We start from the raw sequence: 20,771 nt of genomic DNA on the forward strand, positions 1-20,771 counted from the left end.
GGGATCTCTGGAGGTCATCTAGTCCAACCCAGCTGCTAAAGCAGATTCACCCAGAGCGAATTGCACAGGATCATATCCAGGTGGGTTTAAGTATCTCCAGGGAAGGAGAGGGATTTGCATACCTACCTCATCAGTATTTAAATTTTAGCCTGTAAAATTTAAATGTTATGACTTCCTTTAAAATATGCCCATGTTACAAAGTACAGCCTAGCTATCAAAAGAAAATGATGCCAAGTGGAACATAGGCAAAACCAAACCCCATTACTTTTTTAAAATTACACTATTTTTTTAATAAAATTTAAAGTGGTTTTCTCAATGACTTGGGGACAAGTCATTAGGTAGGCAAACTATTAAATGCAGTGAAAAAAATGAGATGATATTTGATATTTAATTCCCTAGAGAAGTTTTCATTTTATATCTGACTGAAATAACACAAATTAGATCAAGCAAAAAAGCCTTGTGAGACCTGTCCTTAAATATTTGTTTGTCATATGAAAGACCCAGACTGCAGATTATTCTGCAGGGCTTTCACATATTACTTTGCCATGACACTGATAGACCAATGGAAGCCATATGTCAGTTTCTGACATTTAGACGAAAGGGTAAAAATAATAAATAAAATTTAAAAATTAACGAAGCAAGAGACAAAAAAAAAAAAAAAAAAAAACCCAGGAAGGAAGATTTTCCTGCCCATGGCAGATAGAGGCAAGCTGGGGAAGATTTTGCTGAAGGAACACTTTTTAACTTTAGACTGGTGATGTGACCTACAGAACATCCCCAAGGAAAATATCTGTACCAGTGGCTGTGACAGCCCTCGAACTGAGCACAGATGATTTTGGACTCATGGTAGCAATTCTGCAGAGAAATTCTTGTGTGAGTTTCAGTTTCTCCAGGTTCTCCATCTCAGTGTTGCCTTGTAGCAATGAGAAGCTGATTGGTACTTCAGTTTTCCCATGTCTCTTCAACAGTCTCCTTAATCAGTATAACAGTGTTAGTTTTAGTTATTCTACTATTGTGCCCAAGGAAAAAAAGAAATCGAGATTTCTGTCCTTTCAAGACTGCTCATCCCCATTTCCCATAGTGGGTTCTGACATTTGGCTGGTATAAATAATCATAGAATCATTAGAGTAGAGTTTCCACTGGTGTAAATTGCCATGCTTCTATTAAGGGCTCATGGCTGGTTTTTATGGGACCTGAGGGGTTTTGCCAGCAATGCCAGCAGAATAACACAGTGCATATCAGGAGAGGGTTTGGGGCAGTATATGCTGATCACTGTTTCAAGAACTGCCTGTAGAGGGAAAGATAACCTTTTACTAAAGAAGAAGAAAATAAAAGCCACATTCAGGGAATCTTGAAAGTAGAAATCTTTGCTTTATATCTTTTTTTTTCTGTTGTGTAGAGCAATTCCCTTGTGGGTCAACTCCCTTCCTTTCTTGCTAGTTTAAATTTTGCCTCTCTCTTGCCCTGGATTATACACTATATAACTTCACAGCTGGATTCAGTCAGGTGCACCTGCTAACATGCAAGTAACCAAACCAAACTGTTATCTGTGTGTCACTTTAATTTTGCTAGAGGGAATTCCCTTGGAGCTATGGCACTGGAGTCAGTCAGTGGCCATGGCTGCTGCAGGGAGGTTTTTTTTTTTTTTTGAAGTCCTAATGTGAATTTTCTTTAAAAAATTGCCAAAGATTAAATGATACCCAGTGTCAACAGCGGTGATAAAATGAGATGAAGAATATGAATTGCTGTTTTCCTGGTCTGATGTTTTCCATACATGATTTTAAACAGGAGGGAATAGAATCCTGGCTTTGTTGCAGTCCCCATAATGAAGGAAGACTGGGCCAGGTGGAAGCTTGCTTATTTTGCTGTCTGCTGTCATTCTCTGTTAAAAAAAAAAAAGCCACTGAAGATGCTGAGAATGTCATGGAGGAACTAACTTGACAAGTCAATTTGTTTCAAGAATGCTGTAATTAACGTAATGGTAATTGATTTGCAAAGGACACAGGACCTGCAGGGCTGAAGAAGTAAAAAACTGTATAATAGGGTATTGAGGGGTTGTTTTTCTCTGGGCAGTTTTGGGACTGGCCCATCACTTAGCTCTAGATTAATAGTGAAACCATTTTTGTCATCCTTAAAATGATCCACTAATTGTAATAGGTGAAACTAGAGTTGATCAATGTTTTTGGCAAGCAGATACTCAATTGAAAAAAATCCAGTATTGGGGGTTTTTTCTATTTTGAAGTAACTTTTTTTGTTTTGCAATTTACTTCATTATTCCATTATAAGATATAATAGAAAATATTTTCTTGAAACAAAATTGAGTGCGACTTCTGTGGTTTTCAGACAATTTCAAAATTCTTTGGGTTTGTTGCAGTTTGGAACATTAGTATATTTTCAATTCACATTTTTCAATATAATTGAAATTCCAGTTTCCTTTCCACATGGTTGAGAATATTTTTGTCCACAAAAATAATTTGAATTCATTAACTATTAATCAATACAACTATTAATAACTACAATTAATTCAAGAGGCACTCAAGTATGAATAGCCACTTTCTACAGATGGAAGAGGAAAGAAAAAACATTAATGTCTTTGTTCAAGGCCATATAATTAAATAAGAGACTGATCTCAAGTGCTGTGCTCAAAGAGACAGTACAGCATTTCATATTCAGACATGAGCAGGATTCAACAAATGAAGAAATGAATAGCTGTAGAGAAATTTCTGTTGTTACCCAAATGAAAGTAAAGTTATGGATGTTTCTCCTGGCTTTTATATATTGGAAGCAAATTATACATTTAAATACTAATTATTTCCTTGACCTGCCATGGAATTTCAACAGAAGAAAATATACCATTGATTGATGAATCAACTTAATGTTAGGCTCGAGCTTTCTATTGTTAAGAGAATACATCATCCTGTAATTTAGTCTGAGTAAGAAAAGAAAACATTGGTCTAAAATTTAAACAGCCCTTAAAACATGTGGTGTTAGTCTCTTTCAAATTCGAATGATCAAAATAGCATTTGTCAGTAATTCCTTACAGTAATTAGTATTATTCCTCACTTAAGGAAATACCACCTACTTTGGGGGATAATGTTATCTTTTTGTGTTCAGACATCAGTCAGTAAATTTAACAAAAACCAGGCTTAAAGAAAATTCCACAATTTTTGCCAAGAACAGTGCAATTTAAGACTTTGAATTCCAAAGCATATTTTTGCAGTGTCATCTTGAGCAATTTTATACTGTGGTTTTCGTCCATAATGGCATAAGATATAATTTATATTGGAAAAAATTTGACTTATTACATGTGATGCTGTTGTGAAATCTCATGGTAGGGCTGGAATCCAGTCATGTCACCACCATATAAATCTCTGAAATAGGGAGATTGTAGTAGTAATTGCTATATGTGTTTGAGCAGAATGCTGTGATCAATTGTTGGCTGATGCCAAATTGAGAGCCATATATCACTCTATTAGTTGAGGTAGAAGAGAAATAAATGCAGAGTAAAAGATCATCAGGAAAGATGCATTCACTATAAATGATCTAGTGCTCACTTAAGTGAATGGATAGGAGAGAAGCGAGCGTGCAGGCAAAGAAGATGTACAGCTTTGAAAGGCCAAAATTCATGATGATAAAAAAAGTTCCAGAAAAAAAATACAATACAGAAATAATAGAAGTAAGTTAAGATAATTAGTGCTAAGTGAGTGTGGCGTAGCTGGAAAGTAAACAGTGAGTCGAGAGGAAAAAATGAATGTGTTGCTGGTCAAATTGTTGGCAACTCTCTGAGGCAGTACTTTTGCAATAGATTAATTTAAACCTTGTTAGTGGAATAATCTCTCATGCTCATACAAATCAGCTATCTAGGAATGACTGAAGTAGCTACACTGGAAAGCATGCAACTTCCCCTTTCTTTTGCCATTGCATGCAATGAGGGGCAAGGGAATAAATTATCCTATTTACAGTTTTATGGAATAAACTGGGACCCATAAAGAAAGATCTTGGTTTAGATGAATTTTGCAAACTGGAAAATATAATTTTTAAAAGAATTTTAAAACTGTAAACAGCTGAGTAATATGAAATCTATTTGAAACACTAGTTCACCACTCTTATTAGAATCTGTCTAATGAGGCAGTGCTGTATTTTGCATGTGAGTCTATTGCTAAATCTAGTAATGAATGAATAATTTTCTATGGCTAATTGCAATTTTAAAGTAGTCATAACCTACTTTTTATGTCATGTCTTTAACAAAAAACCCCAGCTGTGTATCACGGAGTGTGATCCAGGCAGAGAGGAAATGTTGGCGAATTGTGGTTCTTGGATGAGATGAAAGTAGATGAGGAGGGATTAGTGAGACCCTGTGGACTGGGTGACATCTACTGGGGCTTCTGGGGAAGGATCAAGCAGTTGGGTTACTGTCCCTGGGTGGGGCAGGGGGAGGGCTGGAACAGGCGCCTTGGATTGGGGGTGTGATGATGAAGGAGGTCTGCTTGGTTGGGTGTCCCTGTGTAAGAAGCCCCTGAGAAACAGGACAAAGCCCGTGGGAGGTGTGTGCTGGGGGCTGTAACCTGCCAGAAACCCTCGGAGCATGGCTAGGAAGGTTCTTGGTATGGCTCCTAGGTGGTATTTGGAGCTTCAGAAGGAGCTTGGGGGCCTTGAACTGTGGAAGAAGGGGCGTGCAATGGAAAGGAAAAGCAGTGGTGGAGAAGGAGGGCTGCTTGTCTGACTTCTGTAAGTGCCTCTGTTCTGCAGCATGGTCCCAGGGGGCTCTGCCAGGCAGGAATTATTCCTTAGCAGACAGGTAGGTGGAAGGAGTATTTTGGGGAAATGCAAATGGTGTACAGCAGATTCCTGGGGTAAAGTGCACAGCAGGATGTAAACCAGGTAGGGAAAAGAAGCACTTGCTGTTCCGAGTCTCTTGGGGATTCGAGTGAGGCTGTCTCTCTTCTCTGTCTGCTTTGTGCCACATCTCCTCACCCCCGATATTTTTTCCAATCAAATATGAGTTTTTCTATCTTCCTTCCTTAAAAACCCAACCCTCATGCTTCCCATCACATGCCTTTTTTATGCTGCCCTATGAAGGGGCAGGCTGTCTTTTCTCCCTAAATCCTCAGTTTTCCAAGTTGTGTTGATGCTGTATATAGGCACTGCAGAGCTCTTATGCCTTGGAAGACATTTAGGATTAAATTCTCTCCTCTGCTTCAGGTGCTGACTTTATTTTAATTCTGCTACCTTCCCTGGTCTTGCCCAGGCTCATACACCTTGGTGGCTCAGAGACTCTGCTCTTTTGCTGATGGATAGCCCCTCCCAAAGGAGAATTCCAGAGTAGGATGTGTTGCCGTGTCCCTGCCTGGTGTAGCCCCACTCTGTAGGTTCTACTGAGGCTTTATGATGCCAATTGACTCCTCTTCTTCTGCACTCCGAATGTTCAGATTAGTCTTTCTGCTAAGTCACAGATAAGTAAGGGTGTTATTGGATTTCAGAGCTACTTCTTCATAGCTTTGAAAGGCCTGACATGATTTATCATTCTGTTAAAGAGAGAATAGTAGTCTACATAAGCTATTCAATCTGTATCAGGCTAAATGAATTAAAACTCTGAATTACATTTTCAGTGATAATGTATGGTGATAGCCTTTGTCCAAGAAGGAGAGCTAACTGAATATATTAGATTCTGAATTATTTCAAAAAGCTACTGTTAGAGGGAAACTTACACTGCATATAAAGGGAAGCGTGTTCCAGACACAAGGATCAGTTACTCTCCTCTTTTCCCCCCATTCAGCATACTTGTATCGATCTGAGGCAGAGAGTCAGATGAGATGACAAAGGGTATTTTTTTGAGTAGCTAAGTGGTTGCTCTGTAGTCTATTTCATATTAAGGATGGGATTAGAATTGGAAAGATGGAGAGTATTAGATGCCAGTAACAGTAAATCTTTTTTGGGTGTTTTGCCTCTTTGAGTTAGTAAAAGCTTCTGGAACTGGGTGTTGCTTTGAATCAGAAGCATTGGGAAGCAGATTGTTGTCTATTGGGGTTAATTTTTTATTTGCTACTGCACAAAGTGGGATTTCTTTAGGTCACTTATGTGTTATCTTTATTCTTGTTCTTCCTCTCAAAGTAAAAAGAAAACAGAGTTTGTTTGTTTCCTGGTTTTGTTGTTTTTCTGAGTGTGCATGTATGGATGTAAGGCAAGCATGGGCATAGTTTTACAAATGAAAAATCAGCCTTCCCATCCCTTCCCACACCCTGTGCTCTTACACATGAATTATTGCTGTTTCTCCCCAAATTCTAACCAAGCTCACAGATGTCTGACTAAAATAAGCTTTAAGAGTCTGGAGATGTTTTCTTCAGTGCTGAAAACCACAGCAGTATCCAGAGGGCTTAGATATTGATTTTGACCTGTGCACATAACGTTATCTCATCTCTTGGTTGCTAAATATGGCAATGTGTAGGAAAGGTCGTGTTCTCAGACCTAATTAAGAAAATCAGAGGAGACAAGTGACGGAAATGTGTAGTCCTAATGATGACCTAACAGGGCTGCCAGGTTACTGCAGATAGGCAGAGCCAGGCTGTGGCATGGCTGACTTCAAATAAAGTGTCAAGAAAGAAGGCAGTGCTTTCTATAGCTCTCACCTCACAGTAGTGATAAACTTGGTTCATTGCCTCTCCTTTTGGAATAAAAAAAAATTTTTTTTTGGCTGTTTCATTCTCCTTCTTTTAATGGTTAGCTTTTAGTTTCCTGCATCTCCCTTTAATTGAGATGAAGCCTGAACTTTAGCAGTTCCATATGAGAGAAAAGTTCTGGAAAACTTAGGAAAGATTTGTGCCAATACTGAATATTTCTCTTTTTAAAAATAGATAGTAAGTAGGAAGTAAATTATCCTTCCTTTGAGCCTAGAAAAAAATCTTAATGCTTGGGTTAAGTGTATTTTCTTTCTGTACATGTAAAAAGTGAATAATGGCCTAAAAAGTGAATACTGTCATGTAGATTGAATCTATTACTAAAGTACTTGTGCTACTGCAGCTGTAGGAGGTGGGGTGAATGTAGCATTTTAGTTATTTTCTGGAGTTGTTCATCCTACATCTTGTTTGGAATGGAAATTTAATTATTTCTCACTTTTTGGGGGGGAGGGGGGCAGGTGGGGTGGTCTCAGTTACTTTTTATGGCTGTTCTGTAAACAATTTTTATTTTGATTTTTTCCTAGGTGGACTTTTATTAGTCAATGAATTGAGTTGAATTTCATTTTGCATGGCAAATGAACAGCAGCAACTGTTTTTATCTGTGCAGCATCTATCACTGTCGTGTCCACTGTTACTGTTCTTGGGGACCACAATGACACAAGTAACAACAGTGGCTCTGCTTACAGCCCTTGTGTTTGCAAAAAGACTTCACAGTGTCTCTGTCTCTTTTTCTGGGTGTGGAAGTAATAACACAAATCTTATGTTGTCTGATTGAGAGGTAGAGCCAAAACATGGATGTCCTGGATCTTATGTTTGGAAAAAAGGCTACTTAGAGGGCTGAGTTACCAGGGGTGCACTCACAGTAGATTAGATCTTGCAGAAAACAAGGAAATACAGAAGAAACCTCTGTAAATGTGCACAGTATGTAGTGAGTAGGTCTAATTAATGACAAATTAAATGTAAATTTACTTTTGGCAGTATTTTATGGACGAACTTATGAAGCTTTCTCTTTGAACATAAAATATGGGTACTGCTTTCCCCTAGGACTGAGGCTGGTCTGTTTTTCTGTTGTTTGGGGTACAGTTCTACTCTGCAAAGAATGTGTAGAAGGGGAAGGAGAGGGAGTGGCTGTGTTTGTGATTTTAAGGGCTTTTGACATTCAAGTCTGCTCAGTCAGTGGCTATGAAGTTATTTCTTCAGTGTCTCAGTGCCTTGAGCTTGCCCTTTAGTTTGGAGGGAATTGACTACACTTCCTTCCTTTTTTATGCAGCAGCCATCACTGGCAATGACAGTAAACCTGCCAACCTATGAAATATTTATCATCATCTATATACAGGTATCAGCAGTAGAATTTTTTAGTCTCATTCAGTTGCTTCAAACCATTTGAAAATAAGTGTGTGTGAAATTCAGCATTTTCCAACATACTTGGCCAAGTGCTGCATATTGAAGTAAGTGCTGCACCCAAGTTCTCTCTGTAACAAAATACAGTAAAAATGTACTATGTGTCTGTTCTGGTCATATATAACAGGTTTTTTGGGGTTTTTTTTGCATAGCCTTAAGGGATGTTTTCTGTTGGATAGAGTATCAATAGCTGCACCTGTGTTGGGGTAAAACAGGGAGAACTCCATGGAATATTACTTAGCTTTGTCCTTTGCCTGGCTGCCACACAGACATTCCTTTATGGTGATCCTTTAGAGCAGAGCCTCTGGGGTGCCTGCTTGGGACCTGCAGTGCCTTTTCTAGCTCATTATAAACTGAGGTTTTTCTATTTTGTTTCGGCAGAACGAGCTCTGGGTGTCTCTTCATCTGCCTCTCCAAGCTGGCAGGAGTAGCAGACCAAGAGGGTGGGATGCACATCAAGAAAAGTAAATTGAGTTCAGGCCCCTTTGCGTGACATTGTGGAGCCATCTGTATGATAAAAGCATACAAATAATCTGCGCTGATAAGAGCATTAAAATGGACAATACTCTAAAAGTACAGTTCTATTTTGGAAAGTGGTAATCTAAAATTGTCAATTTTTCAATCCAACAGATCTATTAAAATATAACTCTGGCTAAATCTAGTGCCAGAAAGTACTGATTTAAAGTATTGCAGGACTACCTGGGTTTTTTTCCCTACTTTATCATCTATTAAACAGTCTATTAAGTTTCTGTTGTTTATAATCATTTGAAATTCTGTCACTTAGAAATTTTTAAGAGTTATATGAATAATCATTTCCCTGGGGTGTTCTTGCTCTTGATATTGATCCATTTAGAATAGACAAATTCTTTCCTCTGAGAAAATCAAAGAGAGAACACTGTTAAAGCTGAAATAAAAATAAATTGGTTTTTTTTAATAGAGCTTTTTCTGAACTTTTAGAATCTCATTGGCAATGCAGTCAGGTGAGTATTAGGAGTAATTTGAATATTAAATGTATCCTTCCAATGCAACCAAATCAAGTATATATTTTCTGTAAATATTCAAGTTCTTTTAGTCCAAAAAGCCTAATTCTCTCTATCTCTGATCAGAATTTGGTAGAATCACTTTCTCCCAAATGATGCAGTTCAATCACATTTTAATTTTTTTAATACAATTTCTTTTAGTGAATTTCACAAGGGAAATTAGGATAAGAGTACTTTTGAAAAAAGTGTTTTGCCTTAGACTTTTAAAATCTGATTTCATGTATTTTAATTCATGTTCCCATTTTTTCATATCCAATTACTTGAACTCCTCTTCTGTGATTCTTTTCTTTCCCAAGGTATTTCTAATCCTTGACTCTTTTATTATTTTTAATTTTTAATTTTTAATTAAGAATTAACCAAATTCTAAGGTGATAATGGTCCTTCCTAAACCATTATTTTTTTTGGCTTTGGTAGGACTCTCACTTGACAAACAGCATTTGTTTGGGGTTTTTTATAATCACAGGGATATGTTGAATTTGTAAGAACAGGTTTTGCACCACTGCTTTTGAATGAAATTAAAACTGATTTCTGGGATTTTGGGGTGGAGACTTTGAAGCATTGTGTGATTAAAAGGCCTGGTTTTGAGACTGAAGCTAAAAGTGCACCATTGCTGGAGACCTCTCAAAATATAAAGTGTTAATGTTTCTCTGCTAAAGTTTGTAAAGAGAAAAGGGAGAGATGGGCATTGGTCCTGAGGGAAAAGGCCAGAAGGCTGTGTTGTAATGTCAGAATGTTTAGAATGCAGAGACTAAATGTGCTCGTCACTCCAGGACTTGCATATCCAGTTCTAAAATGTGCTTATAATTTTTTGCATTTTCCCCTTTGCTTTTCCTCTCCATACTGAGTGTTCAGAAGTACCTGCTTCCCCTCCCCTGGAAATTAAGGCCTTTTGTGTCATTTTCTCAGAACTGGCATTGAGGCTTTTGCTCCAGTGTTTACAAAACAAAGCTGGGCATGGAATGAATGGGAAATGGAAATTAACTTACTTTGTGTAGGAATTTTTGCATCAGTAACTTGAAAAGCTTGGCGTATATATTAATGAAAAAAATAGTTCACTTGCTCTCTTCTAGATCTCTGCAAATATTTCTGATTTAAAGGAAGGCTGCTTCTTTATTTGTTTTTTTTTTTCCCTCTCTCTCTTTTAACTCCCCACCCCTTGGTTGCATTAGATCTTGTCCAGATACTTAATAGAAATTGATAGTGTGTTCCCAGGTAACAAATTACATCTGTCTCTGAAAATGAGTCAATGTAATCATGATGAATTCATGAAATAAAGGGAAAATATATTGCTGCAGTCCTGGGGAACATGAGTCAATATACTTTATGTAATTATTTAATAAAACATCTTTTCTAGTGCATTGAAGCAGCCTGAGATACTGAGGAAGTTGTATTTATGCAGGAATAAACAAACTTCCAGTAAAAGCTGGTGACCAGAAGTACGCAATTATGCATTTCCAGAAATACTCATTAAACCAGTCTGCTTAAATTTTAATCAGACTTCTATGTATGAAACGGTCTTGGTAAGAGAAAGCAGAAAAAACAAAAGGAGGGATTTTTATGATAGGCTATTCGGATCTTCTCATGCCCCAAATGGATCTGAGTTTTTAAATTTGACTTCTTGTGCAAATCTGTATAAAAATTAACAATACAAAATCCTCCATGCTGGCCTAATTCTCTTTTATGGGAGCCATATTATTTTCAGCACAGAAGTACTGCATTGATACCAAAGCTGTCATAAAAAGGATATAGATTAGTGAAATATTTGAAATATTTAAGCTTTGTGTAGTCCATATGAGAAATATCAGAAGACTGATTATCAGTGCATGAATTCTTACAGGAAAGTGAAGTCATAGGAAATGCATCGTAGGAAATAGGAAAACTACAAATAGCCAGGTACTTCCAGTATTTTTTGGCCTTCTTTATTTATCTTTCTGATATGTCTGAGCTAAATATTGCAATCTGTGTCATATCTGAGACATTATATCTGATGTGTTGCATAGGAGTTCACAGCTGGATGTGCAATAGACAGCCTGTTGTTTGAAGTTTTTACAAAGGTATTGGTAAACCTCTTCAAATAATCTGAAAAGGGAGTTCAGAGAGCAACTCACAAAATGGTAGTGGATGAAGGCAGGAGTTCAGAGAGCAACTCACAAAATGGTAGTGGATGAAGGCAAGAGTGCATATATTCATGCCTGGACAGGGTCACTAAGTTTTCTGTGTTCCACAGTCTCTCTGTTAACTGGTGGCTCTCTGTTTTTCATGGATCACCTTGTTCTTTGGAAACCACAGTTACGAATACTGTTGCTTCCACATGAAATTCTAATGGTCACTGTGCTTTATCCTTCCAGGGCATCAGCAGCCTCTTCAGTTCCCTCAAAGTGGTCAGGCTCCTCCGGCTGGGTCGCGTGGCTCGGAAGCTGGACCACTACATTGAGTACGGGGCGGCCGTGCTGGTGCTGCTGGTGTGCGTGTTCGGCCTGGCAGCGCACTGGCTGGCCTGCATCTGGTACAGCATCGGCGACTACGAGGTCATCGATGAGGACACCAACACCATCCGCACGGAGAGCTGGCTCTACCAGCTGGGAGAGTCCATAGGAACTCCCTACCGCTTCAACACCTCGGGCTTTGGGAAGTGGGAGGGCGGGCCAAGCAAAGATTCCGTCTACATCTCCTCGCTGTATTTTACAATGACCAGCCTCACCAGCGTCGGGTTTGGGAACATCGCTCCGACGACAGATGGGGAGAAGATCTTTGCTGTGGCTATGATGATGATTGGCTGTAAGTATTAGAGATTCTGTCTTTCTCATTCACAACACCAAATAGCAGCATATCATGAATGCTGAGTTCATGAGAACATCTGGAATCCTGTTAAATATGATGCAGCTAAAAAGATTTTTGGAGGCAATATAAGTATTACACACTTCTTTACTGGTAAGGTTTAAATCACAAATAGGAGTATTGCTGTGACTAGTAAAAATTCAGTCATTTTGGAAGGAATATTCTGTCCATATCCTCTCAATATTCCCTTGTAAGTAAACCATAAAATGCTTAAAGCCTAAACTGTTAAAGAATTAATGCACCAACCTTTTTGCCTCCATTTGGTACGTGGCAAGCTTTGCGTGTCTGAGAGCCGTATACATTTGATAAGTGGGTCAGAGTGTGGGAGGAGGTCTGGGAGCATCATCTAAGGGAGAGAGAACTGGGACTCTTTAGAAACCACAAGCTCTGCCGTGGGCTGAGCATACGGATGTATCCTAAAGCAAGGGGGATGATGCTGTCCTTGGGCACCTCTGGCTCACACATCCTTGTTAGAATGGATGCATATTGCCAAGCTGTCCAGCTTTTGGCCATATTGTCATTTCCATGCAGGATCTGCATTCAAAGTGCCTTGAGAGCTACTTGGAGTTAAGAACCATATGGTGGTCACTGTTAAACTAGGTCATGGTTTTCTAGATAAGGGTGGAATTTGAACCAAAATAAGGGGAAAAAAATCTACTTTGTCCATGGAAAAACATGGGAAAACATGTCATTTTATGGAAAAAGATAGAAGCTTCTCTATGGTGATATTTCATCCAGAGGAGGAGAAAGTCAATCCTTGCTAAGCAGAAAATTAAAACCAAATACCTAATGAAACTCAATTAGCAGCACAGTGCCTGCTGTAGAAATGTGAATCTTTCCTTCTGATGTGTGCTTTTACAGCAACACTGGTGTCATATGCTGAGATTACATGTGCAGTGTTAAGCCTGCTGAAGGTTAGTGAGAGATAGTATCAAGAGAAGCATTCTTGATCACAAAAGGATTGGGATATTTTAGTTATAAAATTTGTTAATTTTGTTGTACCTTTTTCCACTGCCAAGAGTCCCATCATCCTAATAAAACACCCCTGTAGGAGAAGGGAAATTTTCATAAAACATGGATAAAATTTTTCAGTTTTCTGATGAGAAGGTGGATTAGACAATGTAGTGGTGTAGCACAAAACAGACTTCCAAACATATTTCCTGATGAAGGTGCCAGTTTGATAGGAAATATCCTGATCTTTGGCTTATTGTTATGACCATGACACTAGCTAGAACAAGAACAACTAGTATGATTCAGTATTATTATTTAGTACGATGCATAATGAATAAACATAGCCTTCAAAAAGTCATGAATGTACATGGAGTTATTTTGGACTTGTACCTGTTCCTAACTCTTCATATGACAGTGTGGCAGAAAGAAACTGAATTTATGCATAAAAAATATTGATTGAGATGAGCAGGAAGAAAATGATAACATTTCTTTTTGTGTGTTTTATCCTCTGCTCATTGGAATACCAATAAGTGCTGTATCAAAAGACTAGTGGCTTAAACAATACTGTGGCCAGCTAAGCTTACAGTCACAATTTCATTTGCAAGATCACCTTTGAAATTTTTACCTTATCTTTATTTCTCAAAGAAACGGACATTTCTGGAAATGGTAATTGAGATGGTGGTGAACATGTGTGAAAATATCTTCAAGCCCCACCTTTCTTGCACAGGCTGTATGTGAGGCCACCCTGCAGAAAGTCAGGGTGCAGTGCATGGCAGGGACTTGCCTTCCACTGGTGGCTGTCTAAGAAGCTACAGCTCTGTAGGTCCTGGATCCATTCAGAGCCACAGCACAGCATTTGCACCCTCCCTCTGATTATTGGTGTTGATGGTCTTGACTTCAGTTTGCTCCTTGAGCTGTGCTGCCATGGTTTGGTAGGGGCACTCAAGAGCTGCTTTCCTGGAGTGCAGATGTTGGCATCAAGTAAAGGGAAAGGAAGAGTTTACTTTTGGAAGTGTGAGTTCTTCCTGCTCAGAATTATTTTTAATACAATGATTTGATTGTGCAAAATTCTTGTACCTCTGGGAAAGGCTGGTCATGGTGTGTGCATTGCCAGGTGGTGTGGTGGCTTTGCAAGGCTTTCAGGTCCTTGTTTCTAGCAACCTAGGTTCTAGTTTTGTTTTGGTTTAGTGGCTCAGTATCTTGAGTAGTTTCTGAAGAAGAAAGGTGTGAATAGCAGTGATACTTTTTTCTTTGATCTTGGAGTGTTGTCTGTTGAGCCTCTGTTTCTGAGGAGGACTTGCTGTGTAAACAAGTATTTTTAAGACATACATTGCTGTCTTTTCCATTGGCAAACTGACTAAAAAGTTTGTGCTACAGTCAGCACAGGACTGTAGTGTCATCCAGACAGGGTGCTTGTGTCAGAAAGGCTCAGAATATTAGAGGTGTTTGAAAGCAGTTCTTAACTAGTGTCATTCCTTGTGCCTTTAGTATGCTTATGCCCAGAGAGATGGAGTTAACGCTCTGTAATTCCACCTTCCGCAAGACAAAATTTGGTTTGCCCTGCTGCTCAGCCACTGAAGTGCCCTTCTCTCACTGTTTTACTCCCTCCGTAAAGCTGATCCCGTGGCAGAATTACATTTGTGTTGCATTAACTCTTTGTAGGCACACTGACCACTTGTAGTAGTACTTTGCTGTGATGTCAAATAACTGTTTGAAAAAGTAGGTAAGACCGTTTCCATTTTCTCTTTTTTTCAAGCTTTCATTATGGTGAATAATAAATCCAGGTAACTTTTAATTAAAAATTTAGAAATAGGTTAGTGAAGCTGTCCTGGACCTGTGGGAATTTTGGCTGAGTTGAGTGCAAATGTTGACCCAGTAAAAACTTTAATGTATGTAGCTTGTAGGAGGAGTGGGTGCATCATGTTAGCTGTGCACAGATACTGCAAAGGGAATACGGTGTGTATGGGTATTGAGCCCATGGGCTGGCTGTGTTGGTTGGCTTTACACTTGGGGCCAAGTTTAAGAAAGCACGGGTTTGTCTCAGCAGCCCTGGTCTCTGCTTCAGGGCCTCCTTCTGCAGCGAGGTGTTCTTGTGCTCTCAAATGTGACGACGCACATGCTGTCCCACTGACCTCATTGTGGCTGCAGTTTTCAGGGAGAAAGTGTTTCGCTGTTGGTTCTTTTGATCTGAGAAGCTGCAGCCCCTAATTAGATTTGTGGGGGGCTGTGGTGTACTCGTAAGCCCAGGGATGTTTCGTCTCTTCGGCAGCTCCACCAGAGGGGGTAGGTGAAAAATGCTCTTGATTCTTGACCTCAAATAGTGCACATCTGTTTGGGAAGATCAAATTATTTTAAAATAGAGATGAAGTACCCAGTGGCTGCTTTTAACGATTTCTGTTCTGTGGAAGCTTGTGCTTCATATCACTGTGTAGCTGCTTTTCCTGAACATTTGGTAAATTATAGTTTTGCAAAGCAAAATATCTTCACATCTGTGAACTGACCTGCATGATTTTGCCTCACTTTCTTTATTGAGTGTATGTGTGTGTAAGTATAGAGAGAGAAGGATGAGTGTTACTATGGGAAGTAAAAGCAATTAACTCCTCAGCTTCATTTTAAATGAATCAAAACATATTTGCTTATCCCTTTCCACAGATGGCCACTAAATTGCTAATTAATAGGGAATATGTCTACAGACAGATCTTTCAATGAGGCTGATGTTACATAAAACCAGGCTTAAAACCACTGTCTGGGTCTGCAGAAAGACATATATTTTCCATTTTTAATACTTGAGGAAAAAAAAGTGCTGTTTCAATTTTTGGTTTCTTCCCTGTGGAGACATATGCCTTGAAATTACAGTCTTTATATATTTTGTTTAGTGAATCTGTCAGGTTGGGTTGTGCTTTGTTTATTTTCCTAAGCACTAGCAGAAATCAGAGGACTTTCATTTGCAGTTTTGTATCTGGGCACTGTGTCAGCAATCCCCTTGCTATGCAGGTGGAGTAGGGATGAACAGTTTTAAAAATGCTTGGCATTCCTGACTTTTGACATAAAATAATACTGATGGATGCTTGCTTATTGGGATTTTGAGCAAAGGAGGAAAATCCATAATTTTGTTAGTGTTCTCAGTTGCGTTGAAAGATCCCAAGCTTTTGGTGCCTGTTTATGCTAAATTCTCCTTTGTTAGGTAGGAACTTACTGGAACCACAGGGCTTGACTCATCCAAAATATGAAGGAAAAGGCACATGTTTGAATGCTAAACAAAATCATAAATTCCCCTGTGAACCCTATACTTAGACCAGATGGGGGGGGTCATGGAAAAAGAACAAAAGTGGGAGTTAAAAGGTCAGATTCATGAACATGCATGCTCACATATTGTGATGAATTGTCAGCCACTGAGTTCATTAATCAAAACAGCCCAGAAACCCAAGCCACTCATCTTCCTGGATGGTGTGCAACACAAGCATCATGCAGTCCTGCAGCACTTCAGCTGTTGTCTCTGATTAAGGTAGACACAGATCCCAGGAGAATGGAGTAGCTGTCTCAGTTTTGATCAGCTTTGTCTGTGAATAGTTTCTTTATCATTAGACCAAAAAAAAAAAAAAAACCCAAACCCAAAAAACAAATAAAAAACCTCCACCACACAAAACCACCCAAACAATCCAGAAATGATAATAACATTAGGTAAATTTGAAAGCATAGGCAGTTTTGTTTACAGAGGCACTTTTGTTCACAGCTCTCCTGCTGAAAGGAGCAGAAATCTGCCCTGGTAGTGTGACCATCTGTGTGATCTTTAAGAAAATCTTAGTGGCAGGTATCATGATGCACAGGTCAGTGTCGCTCCTTCACAGCCTCACAGAGGATTAGTGTGCTTTGGTGACCTCCAGCAGGGTAGGAAGTGTTTAGAGGCTCTTGTGAACAAGGATAGTGAGGAACTGATAGAAACTAGACCGTTGCTATCCAAACAGCTGAACAAGATATAGAGGCATTGCAGCATCATGTTTGATGATCTTCCTGAGGCATGATTTCCCCCTCATAAAGCAGGTCATCAGTTGAAAAGGAAGGCCATTTACTAAACATGTATCTAAGGACAAGAGAAACACATTTACCCCTAGAACCGCTTCTAGGTGATGGGGGAACGTGTTGGAATCCTTTTTGGAGGAAGTTGGTGGCCTGAAACTGAGGGCCAGCCATGTGCCAAGTGCTGGCTAGGTTTGCTGAGGGTGTCGTTCATGGGTGAAGCACAAAGGCCTAAGAGATTTTAAACCCAAAGCAACTTTCTCTGTGTTCATGGATATTGCCAGTGCAGTGTTTTGGGTTTGGGGACATGCTGGGAAAGGAAAAAGAAACCTTGTCTTGCAAAAGCTGTCTCTTGAATTCCTGGTCTTTGTCACATCCCTGGCAAGATGACAAAAATCTCTTAGATGCCACAGACCTCTTGCAAGCTCCTGAAGTTGCAGATAGCATGCTTTCTATATGGCTGATAGCTTTGCATTAATTTTCATTCTCATCTATCTTAGCCGCCAGCAACATGACTCTAGCCAGTAATTCCTAATTTAAAGGTCTGGATTTTTTTTTTTTTTATTTCTTTTTAATAAGTATGGCCAGTCTTTGCAGTTCTGTTCCTTCACCCCTATGTGTTGTGCTTTATTACTTCTTATTTGATGCTATTCAGGATATTTGAAGAGATGGTTTGTTATTGCTGTAATTGTTAAGCAACTGTTTGGGATTTCTGAATGTTATTTTGCTTGGATGATATTGGAATGTTATTTTGCTCCACTAGAATGAACCACCAGAAGTGTTGTGGATATATTTCTGTGCTACAGCAAGTTTCAGCAAAGTGGCAGGGCTGGTAGAAAAGTGGGTAGAGTTTCTCTGTAGGTTAGAAGAGGGTTTAGCTATTAGGGCAGGATTTGGTCTGGTAATTTCTAAAGGTGAAAATATCTCAATTTTTCTTGTTAAGAGTAAAGAATGACTAAAAACCAAGCAAAACAAACAAACAAACAAAAAAACAACAAAAAGCCAGCTCCAAAAACCAACAACAAAACCTACCAAAACCTCAAAGTCACTGTGATAAATAGAAATAAAATGGATCAACAGCGTTGTTTTTGACTTTTTGGATATATAAACAACCCTTCAGACATCCAAGTCCTGAGGGATGCAATTTTCAGCGAAGCGCGTCGGTATTTCTCATCAGCAAGCGTGGGGTGCACCGGATTGTGGTGGCATTTCCAGCCCCACCGATGAGCCGGAGCGCCTGGCCCGCGCCGAGTTACATCACTGACACTCAGTGCAGACAGGGCATGGAGGAGAGATGCCATCAGTGCTGACAGGCTTCACAACACAGCAAGCTCCAAAGTCAGAAATTAGCTCTTAAAAGCTGCCTCCTCTTTGGCTAAGGCTGTCCAGGACCTGCACATTTTTTCAGGATTGCTTGTACTGAAACACATCCCTGTTCCCCAGGACTCAGTATTGGGACTAGTCTTGTTTAATATCCTTTTGAATGATCTGGATGAGGGGGTTAAGTGTACCCTCAGCCAGTTTGCAGAGGACACCAAGTTATGTGGCAGTCTTGATTTGCTGGAGGCCAGGAAGGCTCTGCAAAGGGATCTGGACAGACTGGATTGATGTGCTGAGGCCAATGGTATGAGGTTCAACAAGGTCAAGTGACAGGTCTTGCACTGGGGTCATAACAACCCTGTGCAGCTCTACTATCTTGGGGCAGAGTGACTGGAAAGCTTCCCACTGGAAAAGGATCTGGGGGTGCTGGTGACAGCAGCTGAACATGAGCCAGCATGTGCCCAGGCGGCCAAGAAGGCCAATGGCATCCTGGCCTGGATCAGCAATAGTGTGGCCAGCAGGACCAGGGCAGGGATTGTCCCTCTGTGCTGGGCACTGGTGAGGCCACACCTCAAATCACCTCTCACTGCAGGAAGGACATTGAACTGCTGGAGTGAGTCCAGAGAAGGGGAACAGAGCTGGTGGAGGATTTGGAGCACAAGACTGATGAGGAGCAGCTGAGGGAGCTGGGTGTGTTTAGCCTGGAGAAAAGGAGGTTCAGGGGTGACTTTGTCACTCTCTACAGCTGCCTGAAAGGAGGGGGTAGCCAGGTCAGTCTCTTCTCCCAGGTAACAAGTGACAGCACAAGAGGAAATGGCCTCAGGTTGCACCAGGGAAGGTTTAGATTGCATATTAGTAAAAATTTTTTCACGGAAAGAGTGGTCAGGCATTGGAATAGAGTGCCCAGGGAAGTGGTGGAGTCACCATCCTGAAGGTATTTAAAAGACATGTTGATGTGGCACTTCGGGGCATGGTTTAGCGATGGACTTGGCAGTGCTGGGTTAATGGTTGGACTCAATGATCTTAAAGATCTTTTCCAATTTGAATGATTCTGTGGTTCTATGATAAAACACTGGTGTTAAAGCCAGGAAAAAGCCTTTAAGTGACACCTATGTAAAGAGTGAATTCCTACAAAAATCATCTCCAGGCTAAGATGGACTTGAAATTGTTTTTCAGGTCCACAATGCAAGTGCTAATGCTGTAATAAATCTTTCTTAGCTAATGACCATGGCCATATAAGGAGTGGCCCATTCATATGGGATTAGTCCTCTCCTCACCCCAACACACTTCAAAGCAGGAAGAAAGAAAGTATTTTTTGTGAGTATATTAGTATGGTAGTTTGTTTCCTGGCCTGGCTTGGGAAGCATAAATGAATTCTCTGTGAGATGTTATTTCTTAGTATACAACAATGACTAACCAGTATTCCTTTTCTTGTTATTTAAAGCATATAAGACCAGATTAAAGCTAGATTAAAGTATTGCTAAAATAAATTTTTGGCAAAATATAATTTGGAAAGGGCAAGGGTAAATTGCCCATGTACCTTTGGGTGTAGGAAAAGGAACATGAGTGTTCCAGAGCTATATCACATACCTATGCTTTATGAATTGTTTCATGATACGTCATCTTGTCGTAATGACTAAAAATTTCAGGCTGTACTTCAGCCTAATAGATCTAGAGAATCACCGTACCTCAAAATATACTGGAATTTAATTGCTAGAATAGTCCCAGGGTATAGTCCGTATCTCTATCAGTACTGTGCAAATCCAATCAGGACAATTTTTGAAGTGAGGTTTTTCTAAAAATTTCTAATTCTCAAGGTTTTTACAATCCATTTCTGTCCTGCAGAGATTAATGTTGCTCCTCAAGACATTGGACAACTTTTGAAAGAACTGCAAATGCAAATGGAGAAAAAATAGTTCTGTTTGAGAGAAGATGAAAGCTATGAAGTGTGAATGGTTTGGTTTTTCCAGGATTTGGGGAGAGCTCACAGTACAGTAATGTTATAGATAATTGCCTTTTCTCTTTTTGTTGCACAGCATTTCTAAATTTTGTCTTTTAACTCTTTAATAGGAAGGAGGAGGAAAATAAATAAGTGTCCCAGGTGTGGGTATCTCTCTTTTTCACCTGGTATCTTCCATATCATGTGCAGGATTTTGCTTTCTTTAGACCATTTCTAGCATTACTTCCTATAAGTAGATTTAAAACACTGAAATGTGCCGGCTTTATCAAACTTTCATCAGCATGTGTAACCAACTTGTTTTAAAATCTAAAGGAACATGATTAACTCAAGTTAATTTGTGAGAGAAGAGCATGATGCATCCAGAATGTGGACTGAGAGCAGAGGAATATAAAAAGAAGAAAGAATATTTCAGGCAGGTGAACCAGGGGATAATATGCAGGATAAATATTTGTTCCCTACAAAAAAACCCCCAAAGAATCTGCAAGAGATAGAGTGCTTTGTTATGCAGGACAGCAAACCTGGGGGTTCAGTTTACAAATTTATTCTTAAATTGCTGAATTACACAAGTGC

General features: G+C 39.5%; 1 protein-coding gene across 10 annotated transcripts in view; it reads left to right on the forward strand.

The window, feature by feature from the left end:
- Window positions 1–20,771, forward strand: part of KCNH1 (potassium voltage-gated channel subfamily H member 1) — a 177,623-nt gene that overhangs the window by 38,423 nt on the left and 118,429 nt on the right. For all 10 annotated transcript variants that reach the window (XR_011149737.1, XM_069009612.1, XM_069009619.1 and 7 more), the window contains one exon: window positions 11,464–11,893. Coding sequence is in view for 9 of the 10 variants with exons in the window: in XM_069009612.1 (XP_068865713.1) it covers window positions 11,464–11,893 (430 nt within the window). In the remaining variant the exon portion in view is untranslated. The remainder of the gene's footprint in view (window positions 1–11,463; window positions 11,894–20,771) is intronic.

This window comes from Aphelocoma coerulescens, chromosome 3 (genome assembly GCF_041296385.1).
Source record: "Aphelocoma coerulescens isolate FSJ_1873_10779 chromosome 3, UR_Acoe_1.0, whole genome shotgun sequence".
In the NCBI taxonomy this organism is placed as follows: domain Eukaryota; kingdom Metazoa; phylum Chordata; class Aves; order Passeriformes; family Corvidae; genus Aphelocoma; species Aphelocoma coerulescens.